At 25.1% G+C, this 16,029-nt stretch overlaps 2 protein-coding genes across 3 annotated transcripts in view; one reads left to right on the plus strand and one right to left on the minus strand.

Moving 5' to 3' along the window:
* Positions 1-11,659, plus strand: part of LOC107443131 (RUN and FYVE domain-containing protein 2) — a 42,306-nt gene extending 30,647 nt beyond the window's left edge. For both annotated transcript variants that reach the window (XM_043055066.2, XM_043055068.2), the window contains exons 14-17: positions 1,547-1,676; positions 5,363-5,457; positions 10,024-10,150; positions 10,942-11,659. In XM_043055066.2, the coding sequence (XP_042911000.1) occupies positions 1,547-1,676; positions 5,363-5,457; positions 10,024-10,150; positions 10,942-11,091 (502 nt within the window). In that variant the 3' untranslated portion in view covers positions 11,092-11,659. The remainder of the gene's footprint in view (positions 1-1,546; positions 1,677-5,362; positions 5,458-10,023; positions 10,151-10,941) is intronic.
* LOC122271340 (protein CEBPZOS) overlaps positions 1-16,029 on the minus strand; it is a 150,653-nt gene that overhangs the window by 87,837 nt on the left and 46,787 nt on the right. The gene's annotated exons all lie outside the window — the stretch shown is intronic.

Here is a 16,029-nt window from a genome sequence, read left to right on the forward strand (position 1 = left end):
TTCTACCGACATTTGTTTCATTTTCAATTGTCCGTTACGGAGTAGAAGATGTCGCCTTAACAAGGTATTTGTCCATCTTACATTCATGCACAAAAAATGCAAACGTCTTACATGAAGAAACCTTACCTACGGTGAACACGTGGTTGCAGAGAAATGTGTTCTGAAAGGGATTCCGTGGTTCGGGGGGTGGTGTTCTGCTGTTCGCACCGGTTCTGAACAATACTTATAAATAGGGAAGCTAGATAACACGGATCGATGTTCAAAATAATGAAAGATCAAGGAAGAAAAGTGAAACAGATTTTATTCAAAATTGCAAAAGACGAAATTTTTTCCAAAATTCGTGCATTTTGAAATTGATTAATAGAGTGCGCGAACTTCTCGCGCTAATCATTTTTTATTGCGAGAAAGGAAAAAAATATGCGAGATTCTCGCGTTCTCGCGCTGTAGTGAAAACACTGATGTATATATATTAAGCATGTAATAATTTTTTCTTCAAATATTATGGGTGATATTCTCCCATTTTTGTTAGATAGGAGGGGGTAACGCGCAAATTATTTCCTTCTTCGTATTTTGTAAATAATCAATTATAAAAATATCGGATTTAAAAACTATTGAGAAATCTAGCTGCCTAAAATTAGATAGAATCATTGCCTTAAAAAGTAAATACTCAAATGCACTATTCGAATTTTTAAAAGTGTTTGGAATATTTAAAAACCACATGAAAATCAATATCAATAAATTGCCGAAAATACAATCAAAACATTACATTGATTTATAATACTATCAGCGTAAATTAAGAGCGACAAAAAGTTATTATCTAATTGCATGGTTCAAATATTACTTGTAAATTTCTTTAGAAAAGAAACATGAAATTTTTTACTTTAAAAACATATGTAAAAAAATGCCGTGTCGCTGCGATTCTGCCACAGGGTTCAAGAATTGTATAAAATTAAATGAATTTTTTTCTTTCTATTAACATTATATAATTTTGTCAACTTATGCACAATAAATAAAACTTATTATTTTTCTTTGTTTTTCTCTCTTTTTTTAATCCTTTTTGTTTCATATGTGTGTGTGTGTATATATATATATATATTATTTTGTTATTCAAACACTGTACTTATGTAACTATTAAGTGTTTATGTATCTAATAAGTGCTCCTTTAATTTTATTAATAATCATTTTTACTAAAAATTTTAAATTTTATTGAGTACTATTCTGTAAAATAATTTTATTTTTAATTAAATATAACATTTTTTTTTTCCAGACAAAGCTAATAAGTATATTGCTAATACATTTTAAATTAATGTTGTGAAAAATAGCTTTTGCTTTTCACTTGCTAAATTATTGATAGCATCTATAAAATTAAGAAGTTTGTGTTTAAAATCTACTTAAATTTAGCTATTTTTCTCTTGCTATGTTGTGATTCAAGCAGTTTTGATCTTTATTTGTAGGAATTTATATTTTTCATAATAATTTATATCAATAACATATAGTAATAAAGCATTATTTATTCTAAGCTAGAAACGTTTTTAAAACATTTCAGATCTGTGCTAGAGTCAGATCTGAAAATCGAAAGAGCTCATCGGGCCTCCTTACAGTCAACTATAGACAATTACCAAAGGCAAATTACCTCATTAAAAGACAATGTGAAAAAGCTCCAATTAATGTCTCAGGTGAATCTCTAAGTTTTTTTTTCTTTTAACAGTCTATTCTTACTACTACAGAACTTAAAAAATAACACATTTTATAGTCTGAACTGTGTATGTTTGTTACATGGATCTTAAGTTTGAAACTTCCCATAACCCAGTTAAGTCCCATAATGCAACTTGAAACTTCTAAAGCATTTGAATAAAAAGCCATGATTTATTTCAATAATTGACTGTTTTTATTTAGTGTATGCTTGGTGTCCTCTTGTTGAGATTTTAGTTTTATTATTTAATACTATGTATTCCTTGTTGGAAAATTGAAAATGCATTTTTTTTTATTTGAAATTTTTAAGGTTTTGTATGGGTTTTAAATGACATAAAAATCATACTAGCTTTTAATCATTTACTATCTTTTAATGTATTAAAAGGTTGTCGTTTTTTTTTGTTTTTTTTTTCTCCAAAATTTAAGCATATGATAGAACATTATTTCATAAAATTTATGTCTAAAAATTTTTAAAATTTATTTGTGAAGAGCTAGTTTATGAAAACATGACAGGAAAAAAGTCTCTTTGCAGTGAACACGGTTTCTTAAAAAATAATGCACCTATTTTAATGATATTATTTTGCATGTTTTCTAGATGGAATTGGTCAGATGGGAGAATTAAAAATTGATTTATGTTGAATTAGAAAATATTTAAAATCTGAATGTTTGGTTTTGTTTGCTAAAATTTTTTTTTATTGTGTTGCCTGGTAAAATAATAACTTGCATTCAAAGCTTAACAAACAGAAACAAAAAAAAAGAAAAAAAAAAAAAAAACAATTTACTGGTTTAATATCTAGTCAATTCCATCTAGTTTCAAATAGGTTTATTTGGCATTAGTTCATTAGAAATCTGTCCATTGATTTCAAAAATTGAGTTTTATAAACTTCTTTTGGGAGGGGGTAATTTTATATCTGTACTACTAGCTTATTAACTCTTAATAGAAAGAATTTCTAAAGATTCTTCTTTTTAGAATTATATGCTGTAAACTTTAGGGTAGTATTCTTGACATTTTATAAATATTACTTTTTTAAAAAAAGAAAAAAAAATTAATTTTTAAAATTATAAAACCTATATAACTGCTTTAAATAATCTCAAATTTGGAGATTTTTTTTGCTTCCATCTTAGAAGAACACAGTCACTAAATCAATTTTGACTAGCCAAATCTGTTGGAGGAAATTTTTTTTTTTGTCTATTGTAGAAAAAGTATTGTAGTATCGTATGTGTTATATCAAGCACATTTTTTAATAAAATAAAACTTTGTTTTAGAGCCGTTTTTTTTTTTCAAAAAGGGCATGGTTGAATACTTTTATTTTATTTTATAAGCATATTGAGCAGCTTCGTAGCCATGTAATTTTGAACCTGGCCCAGAAGACAAGGGATCAAGTATCGGGACAAATTAGTTTTCTTGAAAGACTTTTTGAAAAAATTTACCAGAATTTGTCTTACATTGAAAAAAAAACTATGAAAACCTCCCTCGGTTAATCTCTTAACCAGGTAGCAAAGGATTCTAACCCATGATCTGTCTACAACTGAGGATATTTTATTTCCACACTGTTCCCCGTTTGAGTTGGATGCTTGACATTTTTTATTTTCTTGAAATTTTTAGTTTTCTCTTAACTATTTCTATACTCAGTTACAAGTCTCAAAGTTTAAGGCCATATTATATAAAAAAATATTCATTAACCATAGATCTGTGAATTGATTTTATTTTTGCTATACTTAAGGCTTCTTTTCCAGTAAATTCCAAACTTGTCAAGTTTTGGCAAAAGTAGTTAATGTCTTCGAAAATCGTGCAAAATTTTAGTTTCTTGCTACTTTAAGGTCAGGCAATTGTGTTGAATTTTTAGGTACTACTAATTAGTGTATTTCCACACAAATATGTACATTTGTGATACTCTATTATAGTAAGGAGATATTGATAGATACCCCAATTTAGAAGATTTTTAATGGCTTTTGAGCTCAAACGCAAAAGTCCATTATAGATATTGTCTTAATAGTTGCTGTGAAAATAGTAAGATGCAAAATAACAGTAATAACTGTAATTACTTCATTTCATAGAAAATATTGCTGCATGCAAATTTATGTGTTCCCAAAATTCTAAAGAGTCTTCAGATTTTGACCAATTCATTTCAAAACTTAAAGAAAAAAAATTTCACAAAAATAAATAAAAAACACATGTCCAATAGTTTTATGTAAAGATTTAACAAAATCAAAAATTTCAAGTATTAAACCCTGCCTGCCTCTTGAAAAAATGTGTGCTTTCAAATTGATTACTCTAATAGTTTAAATAAAATGTTTTCTATAAATAAAGCCTACTTTTTGAAGTTTTAATAATGCATGTGACTTTTAAATTTTTTTTATATATGTCATTAATTTTATGAAAAATTATGAAAATACATTAAGTCTTGCAAGCTATAAATTATAACCTATAAATATCCAAATCTAGCATAAAATATACAAGCCACTATGAAAAATTGCATTAATGAATTCCAATTAGTAAGCTTCAATCAAACTCGTAGATATGAGTTTTATTAATAAGTAGTTGTTATTGCTAAAAATTAGGCGACTATAAATTTTTATCACTTAATGGTTCAATTAATTTAAATATTTTGCTGAAAAAGTACTTTTAGCATCTATCTTCTTATCTTGTTAATGTTATATAATTAGCTCATAAAAAATGTCCGTTGCTTTTTCTCTGAAAGAATTTTTACATAAAAGACAGATATTTCTTAGAAGAATAACATTTTAATAAGTTTTAATTATTTGTAATTTTTATATGTTATTAATTTTAAGATTATGTGTGTAGATAAAATTTCTTTTTTATTATATAAATTTTTATTGAAAATTTTTAAAATTAAACTTAAAATTTAGAAATTTTCAAATTTAATTTTATGACAGAAAAAGTTTAGAATTTAAGCAAAACAAACTTGTAATAAATATTTTTTTCTTTATTTAGTTTTTTATCTGTAATTTCTACAGTATTTTTATAAAAAATTATTGATAATTTATTAATCTTTATTAAGTAGTTTACTAACTGAACCTTTAGATGCAGATGGAACACCTATGTCCCTATGATATTTTTTTTTAACTTACTAATTGCAAACAAAAATATATTTTGATATTTTTTAATTATAATAAACTGTCTAATATTTTCTGAAAAAAATCTGTTAGATTATCGGAATTATATTTGTACTATAGCATAAAATTCAACAAAAATAGTTTTAAAAATTTTTTTCTTCCTTATTTTGTAAATTAATGAGATTTCAATGACGTATTCATAGTTCTAAATAAGTGCAAATTTGAAAACGTATTATTTTGAAGTGAGTTAGTTGTATTTAGAAGATTTTACTTTTAATGCAAAAAAATATACTGGTGTTTCATGCTATATTTCATAACCGTAAATTATCAAAGTGCTAAGCATAATATTTTTTACTTATTTTGACCTAAATTGATACTATATAATAAAAAAGTATAAAAAATATGATTAATAAAAATTCTGCTTCAAAACTTTAACACTTAATTAAGCGCATAAATTGCATCTGCGATTAAGCTAGACAATCGGCATTTTTAAGAGTAACAACCGACTATAGCTAAACTGGGAGATCTTCCCAATCGTTCGGCTTTTAGTGATCAATTGTATAGTTTAATAACATTAATGATTTCCCTGTAGGAATATGAAAAGTTGAGAATTAGTCATTCTGAACTGCAAAAACTCCACAATGAACATGAAAGAACGCTAGAAGAAATGGGAATCCAGCTTAAAGAGTTAGTATTATATGACTTGTAGTTTACTATTTATTTTTTAATTGTTATAATTGTATTTATGTTTGTTAGATTTATAATTCAAATTGCTAGTTTAAAATTTTAAATAATATTTTTATCTATACTTTTTTGCGTTTTATTTATTTGTTTATAATGCAGTTTTATTTAGGCATGCTATAGATTGTATTTTTAAAAACAAATTAAGGTATGAAATTCGTTAAAATAATTATTAGTCTATTGTTATAAATCACAGATGTGAAATTCAGTGGTTTGAATTATTGTCACTTGAAACAATTTATCAAGAAGTTGACCTGAAAATAACCACTCGCCACTTGGCAAATCAGCAAAAAAAATTTGTGGACTTAAATTAAATAAACAACTAGTACTTATTTTTTCTCACTGCTTTTTTTTTAGAATATTGTTTAATAATTAAAAAAGGAAAGCAACTCGTTAAAACAGAATTTTTGCGAAATGTCCAATGTCTTAATTGAATGTTTTGATATTTTAGAATCCATTAATTTGCAAAGAAAAGGTTCATGTAGAAGCAGAATTTTTTAAAAATTCGCATATTTCAAAATTGTAATGTTGACCTGAAATGTATTTCACCTCCTCAGATATTTTTAGATTCAGTCCTTTAAAGGTTGATGCTGCGCTAAATTTTGTTGCATATTTAAATTATTTTTAATATTGAATTTTTTATAGCTGTAGATTGTTTCTAATTTAAACCTCAAGAAATATTTTTATATTAAATTCAGATTGAGTTTTAAATTTAAAAATAACTACCTGATTTTTTTTAATTATTTTTTTTAAATTATGAAAATACAATTGAGAAAGCTTTTTACTCATTTTGTACCACTTTAGTCACATTGTTCTAATAAAGAAAAAGAATTATCGAGTCTATTTCTTTTTTACAGGCATGTCACTTTTCAGCTTAATTTTCATAAAATAAACTTCATTAACTATTTTAAAATTGTAAAAATGTTATATCTTTGAATTGTGGAACTATCGATAATTTGTACAAAAGTGATTGAAGTATCTTATCTTCATTACCTATTTTCAGAATATTTTGGACTTTTGAATAAAGAAAAACACTTAATTACTTAAATTTTACTCTTATCTAATTTTTATAAGGATAAATTGGGGACCATATGCTTAATAACTATTTTTTAAAAATGAAATCAAATCTTGATTGATAGAGATCAGTTGCTTCAAAGTTTTGTATCGATATCTTTGTGAAGTATATATAAAATGATTTAAATCCAATAAATAATTTTATAAATAAAGTATTTTGAAAATGGTAAATCAGGGTGCATTCAATAATAAATAGAAAAAAATTATGTTCAGGATATAAAATCCTAAATTAAATTACAGATTGTAAAAGAATATTAATTCATGAGATTGGTTTTGTGTAAAAATTTATTCCAATTGAGAGAATTACTAGTAATGACATTTTAGAACAAATAAAAGGACAACCATACTTGAATTATTGAACATGTTTTTAAAAAAATATTAATTTATATTTCATATTGTTTGATTTGTAATTATAATTTTGTTTAATTAATAATTTCACTGTTGAAGTTTAATGTAGAAAAATAATAAGTCTAAAAGAAGAAAAATAATAAGTCTTATTTACTACACATAAGCTGAAAGTACAGTAGGGAGCCGATTATCCGGAACGATCGGGACCATCCCTTTTCCGGATGACTGATTTTTTCAATTTTCTGAATTGCTACAAAAGCCTTTTTTTTTTTTTTTTTTTTTTTTTTTTTTTTTTTTTTTTNTTTTTTTTTTTTTTTTTTTTTTTTTTTTTTGTCAAACCCAATTAAAGAAAACATTTTTGGAAATAATCTTTAAGAAAAATAAAAAACGATAAAGCAATACACATAAGTTTAATAGGAGAAAAAAATAATGAAATAAAAATATATACAGGCTTAATGTAAAATGAACAAAAAGGTAAGATGGAAAAAAAGGGGATGGGCTCCATCTTCCTGGTCGCTTTCTTCTACTTTGTCGTTGTCTGCGTCAGGACTCAAAACCATCCACTCCATTTTTTACTGCATTATTACCAAAAGAAAATGGAAAAATCAGGAGCATTTCCTTTCCCTCCTCTGCGCGAGAAAGACAATGTTTGAATATAATTCTGGATGGAAAAAAGAATCTTTTGAAAATTTCTGGGGACAGGAAAATCACAATTTTTTACTTCATAATTCTTTATTTATTCTCACATAAGAAGAGAAAAATCGCAGGCATTTCTTTCCCCTCCTATGTGCGAGAAAGACATAATTTGAATATAATTCTGGTTGGAAAAAAGAATCTTTTGAAAATTTCTGGGGAAAGGAAAATCACAATTTTTTACTTCATCATTTTTTATTATTTTCAAATTATAAGAGAAAAATTGGAAACATTTCTTTCCCCTCCTATGAGCGAGGAAGACATCATTTGAATATAATTCTGGATGGACAAAAAAAATTTTTGAAAATTTCTGGGGAAAAGAAAAACACAATTTTTTACTTCATTATTTTTTAATATTCTCAAATCAGAAGAGAAAAATCAGGAGCATATCTTTCCCCTCCTATGCATGAGAAAGACATCATTTAAAATAATTCTGGATGAAAAAAAAATGAATCTTTGGAAAATTTCTGGATAAAAGGAAAACAATTTTTTTTACTTTATTGTTCTCAAACATTTCTTTTCCCTCCTCCTATGCGCTAGAAATACATCGTTTGAATATAATTCTGGGTAGGAAAAAAAATCTTTCTAAAATTTCTGCAGAAAAGAAATTAAAAAATTTTTACTTCCCAAAGGAAAAATCTTTCTGCGAAAAACTAACATTCTGCGACAATATCGCAGTGATTCTGGCATGCGATTACTATCTAGAAGAGTTTAACTTGGGTTTCAACATTTTGCTAAAACATTAATCGAAATCAGAAGGAAAAACAAGTGTATGACAATCTTATTCCTCATTAAGCTGAGTGATTTTATTTCTCCTCCACTCCAGTTAAAAATAAATTGGCAATCCCACACAGAAGCTGACAATAAAAAGAATTTATGTTCTGCCCCCTCCTCACACCCCATTCAAAATGAATGAATTGAAAAACAGGTGCAGTTGCACTACTTGACCTTGAGTCATTACTCCTGTTTCTTTGCTGTCACTATGTTAAAAGGGGGAATAGCAAAAATGACAGAAAAAAATAAGAGAAAGTAGAAAATAACAGGAAAAAAAAGAAGGGGTATGGAGATAATAGGAAAAATAGGAGTTCTGCAGTCCCTGTACTGTAAGAGATTTCTAAGAATCAAAGAAAGCAAATAAAATTATTTGTTTTTAACTCTCCTGGACTAAGTGATCAACTGACATGATGACTCCTATTGTGAGAAACTAGTAGTAATTACTCCCCCTGCTTAAGGGCCAGATAATAAGAAAACAGGTGTTCAATGAGTCACTCTTTCTCACTGAGCTATGATTGAAAAGAAACAACTATGTAGGGGGTGGAGAAGGGAATGATTGATGATATTTAGGACAAGACTCCTACTTCTTTTGACAGTGTAGGGAACTAATGATTATTTCTAAAATGATGGTAAAGTAAACACCTTTTTAAAAAGAAAGAAAAATCCTAAAATCTTAGGAGAAAAAAAATTTATTTTTTTTTTAAATGGGGGGAAAATTTATCAACTTTCATTCCGGTTTTCTGATTTCCGGATAAGAGGTTCTGTACTGTATATAGAACTCATAAAATAAGTTAAAAATGTAGAGAAAACATGGAATAAAATATAATAAAGATTTTAAAAAGAGAAGAAGAAAGATATTAATTTGAACATAATAATTTTTTTTAAAAAATTAAAAGCTGAAAACAAAGAAAATTCAAGATATAATCTCATCATCAGCTGACATGATTATATCCGCAAAAAAAGAGTGCTTTCTAATATTTTATTTTAATTTTATAACCGCCATTGAACAGTCGACTCAATTTTGGGTTTGCGACTACTTATGTTCAACTCTGTAACCTTGTAATTTGGAACCAATACAGGAGACAAGGAAACTCTTGGATCAGTACCCCCAGAGGTATGATTTGTTACAGTAACATGGAGGATTTTGTGACTCGACAGATTTAAAGTGCATCAGTCACCATTTACTTCACAGGGAGTCTTCGACTAGTTGGAACCAAACCCACAGCCTTTTGGACAGCCCCAGTGACCTACCAACCAGGCTATCCCGTCCCTTGCTTTCTGATATTGTATTCATATAGCCAAAACAAAATATATCAACACAATATGTATGTAGACATATATATAATATTTCAAAACTACAAACATAACATGCCTATTTTATAAACAGTTCATCCAAGATTTGTTGCTTATGAGAAGTAATTAAAATAAAATGATGCAAGGACAAATATTTCTCTGTAAGAGAACTTGCTTATGTTCTGTTTGAAATGTTTGCTCAAAAAATTAAAGCTTAGGATTTTTTTAACTGATTTAAAAATTGTTATCACCTCTTGTGTTGTATTTTATTTGTTTTTTAAATTAAATTAACTCTCATTGCTTATGCTTTTCTAACATATTTTTGAGCAGTTCTAAACTGAAAATCGAAGATATGAAAGAAAGTCAAATGGCTATGAAAGAAGCAGTTTGGACTCATGACAAGCAAGCTACAATATGTAGACAATGCAACAAACCTTTCTCTGTTGCCCGAAGAAAAGTAAGTGAATAAGGTTTTAGTTAAATTTTACTATTTTTCCAACTCACTTTTAAAATAATAATAATATAAATTACAAGTGTTTTTGATAAATATTGCTCTCTTCTTTTATGGCAAGTTTGGATAACTTTAGAAAATAATTAAGTTTAACATCTATTTCAATTATTTTTTGTAAAAACTTTCTCCTCTATTGGTTAAAATAATTTTTTTTTTTGTATTCATTTAATTTCAATTATTGATTTTTCAAAAATATTCTTTCTTAAACAGTTTATTCTTAGAAATTATTTTTTAAATGTTACTATATTTGCATTTAAATAACACTACTGTTCAAAAGACTGATATTGATATTAATTTATTTTGAAGATAAGCTCTGTATGAATTTATTTTTGTTTTTGATAATCATTATTACGTGTAAGATACATTCTGGTTTTAAGCTATATAGTCAAAGTATACTTAATGAGTAAGGGTATGTTTTAGACATTTTTCCAGTTCTTGTGCCGAATATTGCTTTCACTTTTAATTTACAATGTATCTTACAAAATATACATGTTGAACCTTCAACCCGGAAAATTCTGTTTCTTTCAAAATGTAATGTATGAAATAATTTTAAAATTGAAATGTCACTTTTGTTGCTTATTCAAATTCTGTATAAATGATGTATTTCCAAATCTAATAGAAAATAGATAACTGTTTGTAATAAAAATTGAGTTTGTCATTTTAAGTAAATTTCAAGTTTTAAAAGAAACTTAGATGATATTATTTGTAAAAAAATAACCTCTCTCTTTACTTTTTAGCATCATTGTAGACATTGTGGGGATATATTTTGTAACTCTTGTTCAGATAATACAATGCCTTTACCATCATCTGCTAAACCAGTTAGAGTCTGTGATACCTGTTACAGTATCCTTCTTCATAGATATTCTGCTACAACTGAGTACACATAGTTTAAAAGAATATGCGTTAGAATATATTTACAGGAAAAACATTTTGTATACTGTTATTTGCTATATATTTATATTTAAAGCTAATGTTATGCCAGAATTTTTAAAGTATGATAATATTTATAAAAGAAAGAAGTGTTTAAATTATGATATCTGTTGTACATACTAAAAAATATTTTGTGCCTCGTTCATAAATCATTAGAATTTTATAAGATTTGATTTATTGAACAAGGTTTGAAAAATGAAATAATTTTATTAAGCTTTTATATTTTATGAAATATTGTTCGCAACTAATATATTATTTATGCACTTATTATTGTAAATATTTATACTGATTTAATATTATATAACATGAAGTTTAAATGAAAATGTTTGTTGTCTAAATAAATAAATAAAGATATAATAACTTCTTTGTTTCATTCACAAATGAAATAACTTAATAAATTGTTTATAATAATCAAACATATGTTTGGTTTCAATCATTTTTAATTAAACTGATTACTTCCATTATTATTTAAACTATTAACTGACTTTACTATTAACTGAAAGAGGTTGAAAAAAGAAAAGAAAATTGTTGTTCTTTCTGAATAATATATGTTGTTTTTTTTTTACTTCTATTTAGTTTTAACAATTATAAATTTTTAAATCATGAATATTAGTTCTTTTTTTTTAAAGCACAATAACTGAATTTTTGCAAAAGATAACTTTTTTGTTTTTTATCTGGTAAAATCCGTCTTTTTTATTTATTTATTTTTTTAGGTAAAAACCAATTAATTTCTGTTTTTTTTTTTTTTTTTTTTTTTTTTTTTTTAAAAAAAACAATATGAACATTTCTATACTAACTCCATATGTAGACAATCTTTCTTTTAGTAGTAAATGTTTTGAAAATTTTTACATGTGAAAACTGTGCGCACAATTTGAAAGATCATGCTTTAAGCTCTTAGAAATGGTATAATTTTTACCCATGAAAAATTGCAATGAAGAGAGGAAGTTAATATATTCTTTCCCTTTTTAATACCATCAATTTTGAAATATTTCTATTAGACTGAGATATCTATATTGCTTTTAGAATTTTAGTGTTATTGGAAAAAGAAAGTATCTTTAAACTCTCGATTCTCATTTGGTTCAATGAAAATTTTAAATGAGTAAAAAAGACGCCATTTCAAAAAGCTTCAAACATGAATTATGTCAACAGTTTTGCTAAGTAAAATCTTCTGAACCATTCAACTCTGATTAAATTTGGATGTTTATTCTATAAATTGTACAATTTAAATCAAAAATTTTATGAATTCGTTAACTGCTCATAAATGATACATTATTTGCTGTGTATATATATATATATATATATATATATATACANTATGCGTTAGAATATATTTACAGGAAGAAAATTTTGTATACTGTTATTTGCTATATATTTATATTTAATGCTATTGTTATGCCAGAATTTTTAAAGTATGATAATATTTATTAAGGAAAAAAGTGTTTAAATTATGGTATCTGTTGTACATACTAAAAAATATTTTGTGCCTCATTCATAAATCATTAGAATTTTATAAGATTTGATTTATTGAACAAGGTTTGAAAATTGAAATAATTTTATTAAGCTTTTATATTTTGTGAAATATTGTTCACAACTAATATATTATTTATGCACTTATTATTGTAAATATTTATACTGATTTAATATATTATAACATGGAGTTTAAATGTTTAAATTAAAATGTTTGTTGTCTAAATAAAAGAAAGATACAATAACTTCTTTGTTTCATTCGCAAATGAAATAACTTAATAAATTGTTTATAAAAATCAAACATATCTTTGCTTTCAATAATTATTAATTAAACCGTTTACTTCCATTATTATTGGACTGAAAACTGAAAGAGGTTGAAAAAGGAACTGAAAAATTTGTTGTTCTTTTTGAATAATATGTTTTTTTTTATTATTACTTTTATTTAGTTTAAACAATTATAAATTTTTGAATCATGAACATTGTTGTGTTAATTTACAATTTTGAGACACAATCAACTACTTACACACAATAGGTTGTTTACTACTTCCGAATTTTAGCATTTTCGCCTTAAAATTTTTAATTTTTAGTTGGCAAAAACTCCGTTAAAAATATATATATATTGCTATTTTTTAAAGCACAACACAGGTATAACTAAATTTTTCCAAAAGATAACTGTTTTGGTTTTTATCCAATAAAATTTCTTTTATTTAATTTATTTTTTTAGATAAAAACCACTAATTTTTTTTTCTTCTTTCTTTTTCTTTTAACATTTGTGGTGAGAAAATATGAACATTTCTTAACTAACTCCATATGTAAACAATCTTTCTTTAGTAGTAAATGTTTAGAAAATTTTTACATGCAAAAACTGTAGCACGATTTGAAAAATCATGCTTTTAGCTCTTAGAAATGGTATAATTTTTATCCATAAAAAATTGCAATGAAGAGAGGAAGTTAATAGATTCTTTCCCTTTTTAATACCATCAATTTTGAAATAATTCTATTAGACAGAGATATTTAAATTACTTTTAGAATTATAGTGTTATCAGAAAAAGAAAGTAGCTTTAAACTTCCTACTCTTATTTTGGTCGATGCAAATTTTGAATGAGTAAAAAAGACGCCATTTCAAAAAGCTTCAAACATGAATCATGTCAACAGTTTTGCTAAGTAAAATCTTCCGAACCGTTCAACTCTGATTAAATTTGGATGTTTATTATATAAATTGTACAATTTAAATCAAAAATTTGATGAATTCGTTAACTGCTCATAAATGATGCATTATTTGCTGTGTATATATTTATTTATTTAAATTATTAATTAATTAAATATTTACCCCTACAAATATTTAAATTAAGATGTTTGTTATTTAAATTATGGATCTTAATTGTAAAAATTTATCAATCTTTTAGCTGCTTATAAAGGCAATGTTATTTACCAATTCTTAATTTTAACATTTACCCCTACAAATATTTAAACTGAGATGTTAAATTATTAATTATGAAAACTTAATAAAATTATGTAGCTGCTCATAAATAATATGTTATTTAAACTAAAATGTTTATTACAGAAATTATTAATTTTAAAAATTAAGAAAACTGATTCATTTTCTAACTGTTAATAAATAATTTGTTATTTTAAATTAATGTGTTTGTTACATAAATCATTAATTATTAAATATATGAAAATTGATTACAATTATCTTGCTGTTTATATATTGTATAATAAGCTCTTAATTACTTTCAGTTTAAATATTTATCCTGATAACTATTTAAATTTAATCATGTTTGTATTAAATGAAAAAAAAAATTCTATTTGTTTCATGCTCAAATGAATGAAATTTATGTATTTAGTGTCATTAAATTTGGTCGATTAAGTGGAAAAAATTTTGAGCAGTTTTGAAATGTTTTTAATCAATTTTTTAAAAAATTCTTACTAATTCTATTTACACTCTTTAGTTTAAACTTGTTAAACATCAGCGTATAATATGTTTTTAATGCTATTACTAAGGTAAACTTGAATATTTTAATATTATTATGACTGGGAAAAGTATTTCAATTATTTTATCACTAATTTAAACTAATTGAGAATATTTTAAGAACTCTAATTATTAACAACTGTGACAAAGTATGATTATTGAGTTTTATTCTGTGAACTGTTATTTTGTTCTTAATAAAAGAAAGATTTTGTGTTTTATTAATATTTTTGTTGGAAGTAACTCTGGATTTGCAACATTTAATAACTATAATTAATATTTTGGCCTTTTTTTGATAAAAATTAAGTTACAACAGTTTTGTTAATATTGTATTTATTCAAATACTTTTTCTGTTTTTATTAAAATGTCTGTTTTTTATTTATTTATTTTTCATATATTGTATTTTACAAAATAAATACTAAACACATTGTATGATTGTTATTTATTTTTTATGTTGTTTAGTATAGCTCCCAATACTACTATCCATTGTATTTCAACGACCGTTAATTCAGTTCCTTTTCCTACAACCATAGAGGTTTATTAGAACATTCGACCTAAAGCTTTCATTCAAATTTAGCAACAGAAATTAAGTTTTATTCTTTTTATGCACAAAAAAAATTGTTTTAGAAACAAGTCTTTAAAAATTTTGCGTATTCAATATAATCTATATTTCCCCTGACAGTAGAAACCATAGGAATTTTTAAACCATTATGGTTTGGTGTTGCGGCCATTATGAAACTTAAGGAAGAATAAAACAGTTAGGGATGTGGCCTAAAAAGGTTGGTGATGCTATTGATAGTTAAAAGAAGCCACTGCTTTGTTCTGCAGAAATCGTCATGATGTAGTAGGTTATATTTGAATAAATGCTTCCCCCCCTAATCTTTACAAATTCCTTTTCAGAAGTAAATACTTGTTCTCAAGGATGGTTTGTTTTTGAGTAATTAAAGGCAAACTTTTCCGAAGAATTGGAAAAAATATTGAATGAGTAAAGAAGCAAATATTTGTTTAACAAATTCCTTTTACAAGGGGAGGAAATTTATCTTTCAGCACAGATGGGAAAAGTACTTTAGGAGAAAAATATTTTTACTTAAAGTTGATTATCCTCAATGTAAGCTACCTCTTTAATTTTTAATAATTTGAAATCACATTTCAAATTAGAAAAAAAAAATTTTTAACTGATGAATATAAATATGGTAGACTAATTTTCTTTTTGTCTGAAATAATTTTTAACTATTAAATATTTAAGTTATCGGTTTTGGAAAAAAAGAGCACAGTTCCAGAATGGGAAACTTGTTACTTAATAGCTTAAAAAGCAAAATATTTTAATGAAAATACATATTATTCGCTTACAATTAATATTTTGTTTTCAAGTAGAGTACTTTTTGAATAATTATTTTTTTTTATAATTGCACATATTGAATTATAGTTAGGTTTTTAATTGGAGATAAAATCTCAATGA

The sequence above is a fragment of the Parasteatoda tepidariorum genome, chromosome 6 (genome assembly GCF_043381705.1).
Source record: "Parasteatoda tepidariorum isolate YZ-2023 chromosome 6, CAS_Ptep_4.0, whole genome shotgun sequence".
Classification (NCBI taxonomy): domain Eukaryota; kingdom Metazoa; phylum Arthropoda; class Arachnida; order Araneae; family Theridiidae; genus Parasteatoda; species Parasteatoda tepidariorum.